At 40.0% G+C, this 13,406-nt stretch overlaps 1 protein-coding gene across 7 annotated transcripts in view; it reads left to right on the forward strand.

The window, feature by feature from the left end:
* The first annotated feature begins 464 nt into the window (after positions 1-464).
* Positions 465-13,406, forward strand: part of LOC110523597 (zinc finger protein 618) — a 36,725-nt gene continuing 23,783 nt past the window's right edge. For 4 of the 7 annotated variants that reach the window (XM_021602450.2, XM_021602452.2, XM_021602451.2 and 1 more), the window contains exons 1-4: positions 465-878; positions 5,522-5,597; positions 11,626-11,912; positions 12,599-12,676. In XM_021602450.2, coding sequence (XP_021458125.2) covers positions 11,657-11,912; positions 12,599-12,676 — 334 coding nt within the window. In that variant the 5' untranslated portion in view covers positions 465-878; positions 5,522-5,597; positions 11,626-11,656. Of the gene's footprint in view, positions 879-1,055; positions 1,350-5,521; positions 5,598-11,625; positions 11,913-12,598; positions 12,677-13,406 lie in introns of those variants that run through there. The other 3 variants (XM_021602448.2, XM_036977270.1, XM_021602449.2) reach the window with 3 other exon arrangements.

Below are 13,406 nucleotides of genomic sequence, written 5' to 3' on the forward strand. Positions count from 1 at the left end.
GTTTTTTTTTTTTCAACAACAGTCTGAAAAAATACATCACTACACAGATGCATATACACACGTGTGTATGTATGTCTGAATTATATATATATGTATATATATATATTTATTTATTTCAGACATAGTGTCATATACATATATATGTAAACATTCATACACATAGCTCATATATTATATAGAGCCAAGCCAAACCACCCTACTCTCCAGTAATTGAACATCAACAATAGCAAACTTTATTGAATAAAAAAATGGCATGAGTGACAAAATATACAACAAAATATTCTCATCTGTTTTATGGACGTATAGACTATCATTTGGGAAAAAATGGACAAAGTGTGCATTTCACAGAATATTTAGAATGTTCAACATCATTTGTAATCATGTGTGTCATGAAGCTGTTACTTGTTTCAACTCCAATTCAACTTTCACATTATTAGATGCAGAAATGTTATTCTGCATGTGATTTCTAGTCTCTAATTCCCTGCGCAACTTTACGGTCGTTCGACCTTTTTTCGCTCTGCCCAGAATCATTTTGATATAACTAGCAGGCGTAGCAATTTCGGAATCTGTCCTTGTATGATGGCGGACGACGAAAATTTCCACTGGAGAAACCGCAACGCATAGCCTACCCTGAATACTGGAAAAGCTGAGCCTGGGCGGACTAGCCTGCACCTTCGTCAACACAATCATACACTCGAGTTCATGCCGGAAGATGTGAAGGTTACAATATCGAAAATAAAGCAGTTTTAGTTTAGATAATTTGAGAATTAATAACTAATTTTTATTTCAAAGCGCTAGTTGTGCAGTCACCTTTGGTGTCCGAGGAGGATTTTGGAGCTCGAGCTATCCTACTCGCATGTGCTGCATCATTTTGGGAGGTAACGTCAAACCATTCTTAATCGTTTTTTTTCTGATTTAGAAATCCAAAATTTGTAAATTTTATACAGGCCGCGGTTGCTGATAGTTTTTTCGACTCTCTCTTCATAATTAGTGAGGGTGTGTGTTTTCACCATTTGGTTTTCACGCTAATGCATGTTTGGTGAGCTTTATCAAAAGCAAGGGTGCTGGCTTTAGTTTCCGTCGCAAATAATCTGTTGATTTTAGACAGCGATTTCGAAGAAAGTTTGAGTAAACTCAGTTGTCTACACTGGCTAATTAACCCAGTGATACTTTGTAAAATGTAGCTTTAAAAGCGCGTGGGAAATGAGCAGTGGTGGTTAAATGAAGGACGAAGAACAATCTGAAAACACAACCTTGCAGCCATGTTTTGGGAATTTTGCTTCAAATTTCTTTCAACATTTTATAATCGCACCAATTGAGCCGTCCGTGTTTGTTGTGTTAAAGCGAAGGTAGGCTATTTGTTTCCGTTTCAATCGGTCGATATGAGAATTTCCCAATTTCGAATATAATTTCTACTTCTGTTTTCAAAATGGTTGTAGGATTTAAATTAATTTCATTTTGAAATTGGCGCCACCTGTTGGCGATTATTTTGTGAAATTAAGAAATTCCAATTAATTTGACTTGTTTAAGCATTTTATTCTAACTAACCTTTTTAGTTTTGTGACTTTGTTTTTGTCGAATGTGTTTTTGAATATAAGTAGGCTACATTGGTAGCCAATGATAAGATCCCTTGACTGTGGACCCTTTAGAGGATAATTAGTAGATTGCACGAGCAGCTCTGTTTGAGTGCATGAAAAACGATCAAATTGATACCAGTTACAAAATTACCTCCGTTTAGAAACAGATTAGTTTTATCACCATGCGCTATTTGATGTTGAATATGAGCAACGATAGGAGTAGGCTACAGTTTGAAACAGGGTGTGTAAACTCATTTTAATGTCTTATCTCAGTTTGGACTATTTTGTTTAATAGTAACAATGTCCTTAATTCAAATACTCTTCTAATTAGCAGGCTCATACTTAAAATAAGCAATTATAAATGCATTATATTACAGTGAAACTGTTTTACCCAATCATAACCCAAGATCTAGGCTGTATTAATCCATTGTTGATGTTTTTGTCATTTGACAACAATGTAGGCTATAGCTTCAAAATCAGTTTAGAACTAATCCTTGTTTCCACAGCTTAGATGCATTTGAGTGGTTACATTTACCCAGCCCCACCCAGCTGTACCAAACAGTGGCAGGCAGGGCCTGGCTGTTGAAATGGTAGATTTAAGCAATAAGGCCCAAGGAGGTGTGGTATATGGCCAATATTCCACAGCTAAGGGCTGTACTTACACACAAAGCAATGCGGAGTGCCTGGACACAGCCCTTAGCCGTGGTATATTGGCCACATATCACAACCCCCAAGGTGCCTTATTGCTATTATAAACTGGTTACCAGCATAATTAGAGCAGTAAAAAATATTGTTTTGTCATACTGTGGTATATGGTCTGATATACCATGGCTGTCAGCTAATCAGCATTCAGGGCTCGAACCACCCAGTTTATAATATGGCTTTATACTACTAACATCCTCTCTGATGTTGCTGGTTACTGTGAAGAGGTGTTTAGTAGGCTACCAAATAAAGTAACAATCAGCCTAATCTGTCAGCTTGTTGTGCATTTCCGTAATATTAAAGAAATGATGACTGGGTATGACACATCTAAGCCCTTAGATGTACATTAGAAGAGAGGGTAAAGAGATAGAAAACACTTGTACACATATACATATACATTCAAGTAAGAGATTCTGCATGTCACCCATTCTAAGATTCTTCTGTAAGAATTCCCTTTGCAATAAATAATAGAAATGCAATGTTTGAAAGGTCAAGGTTGGTCATCTTCAATTTGTTTTTTTTGTGTATTTTGAGAAATGATAGAGTGAATTCATGGCCTGCTCAAATGGTGAAACAAGGAATGCACCGGACTTGTTATGCGTCTAAACTTAGGGGGGAAGAAAACCCTGACCAAACAAAAGGGAACAGTACACGAAAGAGGACAAATGCAGAGGAGGACAGAGGTGACACATTTTAAGAAAAGGAAAAACAATCATTACCAATCTCTGCTTTTTACAATCTTGTAGACGCAAAACAATTTTCTGTCTTGCATGGTTTGTCATTGTAAGTAGATCTCGCCGAGCCATTTTACTTTGTTAATTTTGAAGCTGACCTTCAGAACTGTAGTATGAATTTGAAGTGTTTGTGGAATTTATTTGGTGTGTATGCTAAATTGGAACCCTGACCTTTTCCCTCCACATTCAGTGTAATCAAATGCAGGCTATAAATTACATTGGAAATTCCATGTTTTTAATAGAAGAGCATGAATGTATGAATGACAGAATGTTGTTTATTATTATTTATTATTAAATGTCAGAGCAGCCAAGTAATAAAATGCATTTAGGATTTGTTTTGGAGGAAGGTTGCATTGAAGTGAAAGGTGCTACAGTCTCAGAAGTTTGGACACACCTACTCATTCAATGGTTTCTTTATTTTTTACTATTTTCTACATTGCAAAATAATGGTGAAGACATCAAAACTATGAAATAACACATGGAATCATGTAGTAACCAAAAACGTGTTAAACAAATCAAATATATTTGAGATTCTTCAAAGTAGCCACCCTTTACCTTGATGACCGCTTTGTACTCTTGGCATTCTCTCATCCAGCTTCACCTGAAATTCTTTCCCATTGCAGCACTCCAGCACTCTCCTTCTTGGTCAAATAGCCCTTACACAGCCTGGAGGTGTGTTGGGTCATTGTCCTGTTGAAAAACACATGATAGTCCCACTAAGCTCAAACCAGATGGAATGGTGTATCGCTGCAGAATGCTGTGGTAGCCATGCTGGTTAAGTGTGCCCTGAATTCTAAATAAATCACGACAGTGTCACCAGTAAAGCAACATCACTCCACCTCCATGCTTCACAGTGAGAACCACACATGTGGAGTTAATCTGTTCACTTACTGTGTCTCACAAAGACAGGACGGTTGGAAACAAAAATCTCAAATTTGGACTCATCAGACCAAAGGACAGATTTCCACCAGTCTAATTTCCATTGCTTGTGTTTCTTGGCCCAAGCAAGTCTCTTCTTATCGGTGTACTTCAGTAGTGGTTTCATTGGAACCATTTGACTATGAATGCCTGATTTGACGGAGTCTGCTCTGAGCAGTTGCTGTTTGAGATGTGTCTGTTACTTGAACTCTGAAGCATTTATTTGGGCTGCAATTTCTGAGGCTGGTAACTAATGAACTTATCCTCTGCAGCAGAGGTAACTCTGGGGCTGCGGTCCAAACACTTAAAAGACACACCATTTTCCACTTACCCTCACCTTCTGCCCTTGGGGAATCCCTGTTGCCATCTTGGAGGGCAGTCCAAATGATTAGCCAAGCAATGGAAATTTGCAATGTATGCCCCCAGCCCTCGTTTTTTGTCGGCTTTGTGAGTGTACAATTATGTTCACTCCGGGGCCTGAAACTCCCCATAATTCAGTTTGTGCCGATTGTACATCCGCTAAGAAAAGTCAGCGAAAACTTAAACAACATCAATGGAGAAGTCAACATGCACGTAAGTAAAAACAAATGCAAATAAGTGAAATTGTGCTACTAATGCACATGCCGGCACAAACACGTCTCGTAAAAAGCAAAAATGTTTTTGTTTGGTCATCTTTTGGAAATTGTAGAAATAAAACATTTTCCTTCAGAGGTTCCAGCTAGGCAGGCTAATGTTAGCTAATTCATTTGCTAGCTATCATACAGTAGGTGTATATTTACTATAAGTAGACATGCATTCATAATTGACTAGTGCATATAAAGCACCCACAAGCTACCGGTAGCTGACAATCATCGCGGGATGGACGAGAGATTAATTTCCGGCAAAGGGTGGTCCATTTAAAAAAATAATTCCTTCCCTTGCCCTACAAGTATATACTTGTCAGACGTCATGATACGTCATCAGAAGTGTCCCCTTTAATTTGAGGGATAGGGTGTGTCTTAAGTGTTTTGACCGCAACCTGGGTCTTCCTTTCCTGTGGCGGTCCAGTTTCACCATGGTGCTTGATGGTTTTTGAGACTGCACTTTTTTAAATTTTTTGGTTTGTCTAACCTTCATGTCTTAAAGTAATGATGGACTGTTGTTTATCTTTGCTTATTTGAGCTGTTCTTACCATAATATGGACTTAGCCCTGTTTGGTAAAATACCATCTTCTGTATACCCCCCAACCTTGTCACAACACAACTGATTGGTTCAAATGCATTGAGAAGGAAAGACATTCAACAAACTAACATTTAACAAGGCAAACCTGTTCATTGAAATGCATTCCTCATGAAGCCGGATGAGAGAATGCCAAGTGTGTGCAAAGCTGTCGAGGCAGAGGGTGGCTACTTTTGAAGAATCTCAAATATAAAATATATTTTGAAAAAACAGTTTTTGGGGGGGGTTACTACATGATTCCATATGTTTTGTAGTTTTGATGTCTTCACAGTTTTACATAGAACACCAGGGTTTCTTTATTTTGTCTAACTTTTGTGTGTGAATTCATAGTAGTTTGACACCTTCTCAGACCTAAACACTCTACCCACCCAGGTCACACTGGCTTGCGGGAGACCGAAGACTGAGCAGGACAGGGCTATTTGCACCTTCAGACACTGATCACCAAGAGGTAGGATGTCCTGGTCTGCTTGTGAACCAAAAAATATCTGCCACCCCAATTAAAACAAAACTCAATAGGTCTGGAAAGAATGATGGACAACAAGATAGTAAACCATCTTGTCAGTTCATAACAATCCATGAAGGCCTCCCTAGACCATATATCACTAGCCAGGACTTGGTGTAATTTATTTCTATTGCCTAGAGTGCAGTCACAAACATTATGTAGGCATACCTGTCGTTGAGTAGACCTTGTTGAAATGCAGATAGATGTAATCCTTATGATGTTCTTGCTGAGACCTGCAAAAGTTAAGCAATTGTAGTTTATAGTGTGTATTTATTGGGCTTCTGTCCAAATCTGCTAAATGTATCAACATTTACCTTCCTTATATAAGCATCCTTGTCCTGATAAATCTCTGAAAATGATACCACTCAAATTAGGGACAGCAGGATGGTATTTCAGGTTTGGATGGCTACATGAAGAGCTTTTGGCATTTGGGGGAATATGTGCATTCTGTGCATATTTCCTTCCCCTTCTCTACTTAAAATGGACCTTATTGGTCTCATGAATAATGCACAGGGACGTTCAATTGCTGCAGCAAAGATGATTTAAGGGCCGTCTTTGTGGTTATATGCACATAGGGTGTTTTTGTCAGTTTTCTAAATGTTTCAGAGCTCAGTTTGCCTTTTCAAAAAATATACATTTTTACAAAGGGAAATCTCATTTCTGTGAAGGGGGGGGGGGTGTCTTCTCTTGCTCTAATGAATCCATAAATCACAAAGGAGCGGGTTTACCAGACCTGCCTCAGACTGCACTGCAATTTAGATTTTCACTCAAATAAAATCTGCTAGTGTGCAAGGGCTTAGCGGCAGACCGGATGCTGCCCTGAATTTCAAATTTTAGGGCTGCTCTTTCAGGATTTATTTTTTGTATAATTCAAGGCCACTTTTCAATATCTAGTTATTAAATTTTAATTCACAGCATTAACATATAAATTGAAAAGATTTTATGGGGTTTCGGACTGCATGCGGATGTAATTTCAAGAGTTGACACAGTTCTGTTTCTATACCATTCCGGCTAATAGAAGGAAATGTCGAAAGGGGGGGGGGGTAATTCTCCCATTTCTCTGCATTATTGCTTTTTTGAAATCGTTGGTTGGAAGCAATTTTGAGAGACATTACACAGAGGAGGCTAGGAAAATGTGCTTCTGATTTTAAGGAGCGGGGGAAAGCATTCAGGCTGAAATAGGATTTGTTCATCCCTGTGGCAGATAATATTCTACTCTGATACTCCCCTCTGCATAGCAGGAATATAGCAAACCAATGTATTGATCTAATTTACATAAGTATTCACACCCCTTTGCTATGACACTCCAAATTGAGGTCCGGTGCATCCAATTTCCCTTAATCATAATTTTTTAGATGTCTCTGCACTCTTGATTGCAGTCTACCTGTGGCCAATTAAATTGTTTGGACACGATTTAGAAAGGAACACACCTGTCTATGTAAGTTCCACAGTTGACAGTGCATGTCAGAGCAAAAACCGTACCACGAAGTCCAGGAACTGCCCATAGATCTGAGAATTGTGGTGAGGCATATATCTGGGTATGGGTATAAAACAATTTCTAGAGTGTTGAAAGTTTCCAAGAGCACAGTTGTCTCAGTCAGTGGGAAATGGAAAAAATTATGGAACTACCCACTCTGCCTAGAGCTGACCATCTGACTAAACTGGGCAAGAAGGACCTTGGTCAGGGAGGTGACCAAGAACCCAATGACTACTGACAGAAGTGGAGTTCCTTGGCTGAGATGGGAGAACCTGCCAGGAGGACCACAGTCTCTACACCACTTCACCGATCTGGGTTGTACAGGCGAGACGGAAGCCACTCCTGAGAAAAAGGCACATGACAGCACGTCTGGAGTTTTCAAAAAGGCATGTGAAAGATCATAAGGCATAAGATTCTGTGGTCTGATGAGACAAAAATGTCAATGGCCTGAATGCAAAGTGCTATGTCTAGAGAACCAGGCACAGCTGATCACCTGCCTAAGACCATCCTTACTGTGAAGCATGGTGATGGCAGCATCATGCTCTGGGAATGCTTTTCAGCGGCAGGGATTGGGAGTCTGGTAAGACTAGAGGGAACAATGAATGGACCAAATGCAGGCAAATCCTTGACGAGAACTTGCTTCAGAGTGAAAATGACCTTAACCCCCCCCCCAGTCTATGCTCCAACAGGACAATGACCCTAAGCATACAGCCAAAGCAACACTGGAATGGCTTTAGAACAAGAATGCAAAAGTCATTGAGTGGCCCAGCCGAAGCCCAGACTTGAATCCCATTAGAAAATCTGTGCAAAGACTTGAATGCTGTTCACCGCCGCTCCCCATTTAACTTAACAGAGCTTGGGAAAATCTGCAAGGAACGAGGGGAGAAAATCCCCAAATCCAGATGTGCAAAGCTTAAACAGACATACCCAAGACGACTCAAAGCTATAAATCACCGCCAAAGGTGCTTTACAAAGTATTGACTTGGGGGTGTGAATAGTTCTGTTTCATTTTCTATAGATGTGCACAAATTTCTCAACTGTTTTCAATTTGTCATTATGGGGCATTGTGTGTAGATGGGTAAGACAAAACATCTATCTAATCCATTTTGAATTCAGGCCTTAACAGCAAAATGTGGAATAAGTTAAGGGGTATGAATACTTTCTGAAGGCACTGTAATTTGTTATGGTATTAGCCAATGTACTTTCCACATATTGCCTAGTATTTTTAAAGTATCTTGACAAATCAGTACTGTTAAATAAATATTAATTCATTTATTTCCCCTCCAATGTTGACCTTTCCGACATCGCTAGCATTGAGACTGATTTGCTTAGGGCTGTAGTCCAGCACAATATGTTTAATATCCATGCAGTGACATTAACTGAACCACTGCCCTCAATCTTAAGGAAAGCAGTCTATTCAAATGGGTTCGTTTCAAGCTAAACTATTTTCATAACATGCCGTCTCACATACACACAGGGCCTATTGCCCCCCAAAAAACATTCAGCTTGTATTAATGCTGCTTTTATCCAAGGAATAATAAAATGTTTGTAATAAAATGTTCAAATGACTATTGTATTAGGGCTGGGAACTGCCAGGGGCCTCATGTTTATTTCTTATGTCAATACATTTTCAGAAGGATCTGGTCATGTGTTCCTATTTCATAGACATTTTTCCTATCAGCCATGAAATGGGAACATTTTAACCATGACATTCATTTTAACGTTTTATTAAATAGGAATATCATTGACGTTTTGTGTCAAAACAAGGTTGAATTTTTTTTTTTTTTATAGATGCAACAGAAATGATTTATGATCAATGAAAGATGGTGGTTTCACATTTTCAATTCAATAAAAGATACAGCAAGCCATTTTGTTTGCAGGGTATCCATTCTATATACATGAAAGTTATACTCGGTGGAAACATTCTATAGGTGCCAAAACAATTCATCAAAATGCTGAGATTCCTGACAGAATTTGACCTAGTTAGAAGCCCAAAGCAAGCATTTGTTCAATAATTTGAATAGGTAAATTCTTTAGTTTTTATTTGATTTCCTTTTTCTCTCAGGGTGAATTTACCATTTTTAGCAAAACCTTATGTAATGGGCTGTTCTAAGGCATGAGAAATGTGCTCAATACCTGACCTTTTGGCCATTGATTTTTCATCCATTTCAACCAAATTGGGGGGAGGGGGGTTGGGATCAATGCTGCCTTGCCTTGCCAGAATTCATTTGTCAATGTCCATGAATGCTATTTCCAGGCTGTGTTCAGTGTTGTGCTTACCGATACCATGTTGGAGTTAGCTTCAATTCTGTTTCACCGCATTAGATTATTTGGACACATTCTGTGGTATGTTTTTGTTCCTGATATTGAATCTTGGAAAGGATATTGTCAAATTCCATGATGTGAATAGCAAGAGGTCTAAATCCTCCATTTTGAATGTAGAGGAAAAAAATGTCATGTGACTATCATGCCTCTGTAGTTATGTGATGGAATTATTTAAACGGTGATGAAATGGAATAACCAAATTAGGCCTACATGAGGCTTATAAATTAGTTATTTTCACCTGCATATATAAATGAGAAATAACCTATCATTGTATGGCTTATGAGAGAAATTCCCTGAAACGGCACAATGTTTTCTAAAATATGGTTTGTTTGCTTTTTCCACCATGAGATTTCACAAGCTTGATTAGATTTATTACATGGTGGTTCCAGCACAGAAGCAAACACACAAATAGACTGGGCTAACTCACAATTGCATAGCAGCCGACCAAGCAGCACAGCATTAATGCCTACGTGTGCTAAAAGGAATTTTGTGGAGAAATTAATCACATTCTGCCATTAGGGTATGAAATCCAATCATGTCCAGCTTTGAGAGGGATTTCACTTTTCTGCTTTTTCCTCTCAGCTGATATTCCCCTCCATGTAGCTTCCTGCCCCCACCTGTTCCTGATGGGGCTGTTTTTGTAAAAAAAAAAGAACTCTTGTCATAATTTCCAACACAACATGGCGCATGGCGGTGACACGGCTGCTGCTGAAATGAACACTCGGCCATTCCCTTCGCTTCCCAAATTAGCTTTTATGGCCTCCAATCTGCCCAGGCTTGTTGAATTGGCCTCTTTTGAGGGAGATTAGAATTTTCAATATTTAGATTGTCGGCTCGCTATTTCTTTGCATGCATAATTTTATCAAGTAGGCTAATAGATGTCTGAGGTGGTTAGTCGTTTTGCATTTATTCTAATGCTATATGAGGTTAGTATAGCATCATCCCCTTAAACTGTTGCACCCATGCTGATATGAAAACATGGAGGTTCTGCCATTGTCCATTTCTCTACCAGATTAGGAATGTTTTCTCTACCACAACAAACCAATGTAGGCTAGATTGCAGAAATGGGGCATGAAACAGTGGAGCAGGTAACACCTTTTTTTTAAATTAATATTTAACAAAGTTGGAGTAACTGGGAATTGTTTAATGTTTTAATGACTAGCCTACTTGCAATGAGCTTCTTCCCTCCTACCACACATTATTCTATTGAACCAATACCCTTTTACAATGTTGCCAGCTTTCTAAGTAACTCCTGACTAACTAATTGCCATCCAGAAATACTCCCTCCACAGCTTAGGAATCTAAAAGTTCTGCATAATTCATATTTAGGGTGACAAACAGAAACATAGCAATGCTGTATTTTTGGGAACAACAGCTGTCCATGTATCCATGATCTGTTTTAATCATTAGTGCCAATGTCAATCAATTATCCCTTCCAAGAAAAGGTGTTGCCCATGAAAGGTAATTTCTCTTTACACCAAAAATCTGTCATCCTTGTTATAACTCTGTTTTGCTTGGTTGCATTTGACTTTATTTGAGCCCCCTCATTATAGTCCTAGTGTACAATGGTACTTACTGTAGAAGGCTGGGTAATTTGGATTTTTCTGGAATTAGAACACCTGGGTGCTGTGGATTTATTGTCGAAGGTCACTCATACAAAATGAATCACTGCACTGTAGGGCAAATAATGGGTAATAATGTATATCTCCCATCTATTCCCCTCCTATATTGGACAAACCCCATTTGTCACGAGTAGAGAAATGGTATTGAAATATTCTTTGTTTTTTAAATGTATTTAACTAGACAATGTCCTAAATAATGTCATTATGGAGACAATTTATAGACCCATTAAATTGCACTTTCTCTCATTGGTATGCCGGACGGACTACCTCTAACTTTTTGATGTACCTTGGTCAGGCATATGGCAATCTGAGTGTCAAGTGCCTTGCTTTAGAACTGGCTAAAGAGATGGTTTGGCAGAGCTCTGCTTTAGAACTGGCTAAAGAGATGGTTTGGCAGAGCTCTGCTTTCTTGGTGTTATCCCTTTCTGTATTTGAACTGCACCCGTTTCAAAGGAAGGCTGCTGTTTCTTGAAAGTTGTATTAGTAATTCTGACTTGTTTTGTTTCTTCCTCCTACCTTTTGCCTGGCTGTCTGTTGCACTCACTCACAGTCCCAGGAGCGCTGGCCCTGAGCAGTCAGTCATGAGTGCTCAGGAGGTGCCCACCAATCCTGGACAGGAGCAGGTTGACGCGGGGGGTGGAGTCCCAGATGGCCCCTCTCCTACCACCACCACCACCCTTGCTGTCCCGGTCACAATAAAGAAGGAGCCTGACATGCAGGGAGCCAGTAATGGGAAAGATGTGCCAGCCGAGATCTGTGTGGTCCTCGGAGGAGGAGGAGGAGGAGGAGCAGCAGCAGCAGCAGGAGGAGGAAGGTCGCGCAATGACCAGACCCAGGGTACGACCCCCCCCCCCCCCCCCAACACGTCACCTCCCGCTCCACACACAACGGGCATGCTCATTTTGCATCGCCATCTGTGCTCCAGGTTGTTGGAGTTTGCACATTTTAGACCATGATGGAAAAACGGGTGATGCAAATCGAACGCATCCACTCTCTCCATCATGCACCTGTCGTTTTAACTTCTCCCTCTGTATCTGTCTTCTTCCAAACCTGTGCACCTGCACCTGGCAATGCAAATGTCCTCATCTCAGCTGCTTCCTTTTTACCTAGTCCCAACATCTGGGTTCGTTACACAAAACTGTTTTGCACCTGTGAGCAACTACCTCACCCTTTTCACAGACTGCCCTCATTCATACTGGCCCCCTGACATTGAACATTAACTATCTCAGCTGGTATTTACTGTGAAATGTCATGCTAGGAAACCAGTACATTTCTGTACCTAATACATTTCTGTACCTATTTACAAGAAAAGGTAATCATTAGGATATTATGTCAGAACTGTCTGACCATGTAATATATTGATAAATACATGTAAATCAGGACTGGTCACCTGTTTTACAGTCTTAAATGATTGCACATGGTTAGTCTTAGTTAAGTTCCATGTTACACACCAATGATATCAATGCAGTTGACTCTTGTAGCTTTTGCAGCGCTCTCTATTTAGCTTTTCCTCTCTCATACAGGCTCCTACGTTTGCGGGATTTGTGGGAAGAAATACAAGTACTACAACTGCTTTCAAACACATGTCCGTGCACACAGAGGTAAGGAAGGCCTAACCTGAAACACTAAGGCTTTGTGTGACGACATGGGAATTGTTTGATACACAACATGATCAAAGGTATGCGGACACCTGCTCGTTGTACATCTCATTTTAAAATCATGGGCATTAATATGGAGTTGCCCCCCCACCCCCCCCCCCCCCCCCCCCTGGCTGCAATAACAGCCTCCACTCTTCTGGGAAGGCTTTCCACTAGATGTTACATTGCTGCAGGGACTTCATTCAGCCACAAGAGCATTGGTGAGGTCGGGCACTGATGTTGGGCGATTAGGCCTGGCTCGGAGTTGGCATTCCAATTCATCCCAAAGGGGTTCGATGGGGTTGAGGTCAGAGCTCTTTGCCGCCCAGTCAGTTCTTCCACGTCGATCTCAACAAACCATTTCTGTATGGCTCTTGCTTTGTGCACATGCTGAAACAAGAAAGGACCTGTGATTTTCAAAACCTCCAATGAGTTATTAGCCAGATGGAGGGTATTTTCTTGCTCCCCACGTCACAGGGAATATCAGTATTTGAACATTTGTTTTAACTTTTGATGTCATTGGGTAGAACCATTTTACTTTTATATTTTGTTCTACAAAACATAGAAATGTGGGAATTTCACATATTTAGACACTGGTATGGTGAATTTGAGGTTGAAAAATGGTGGAGTTGCCCTCTAACTTGTCAGCTGCATTCATCTGCTAATACTTTTCAAGTAGTCTACTTTCCTGACA

The sequence above is a fragment of the Oncorhynchus mykiss genome, chromosome 5 (assembly GCF_013265735.2).
Source record: "Oncorhynchus mykiss isolate Arlee chromosome 5, USDA_OmykA_1.1, whole genome shotgun sequence".
Classification (NCBI taxonomy): domain Eukaryota; kingdom Metazoa; phylum Chordata; class Actinopteri; order Salmoniformes; family Salmonidae; genus Oncorhynchus; species Oncorhynchus mykiss.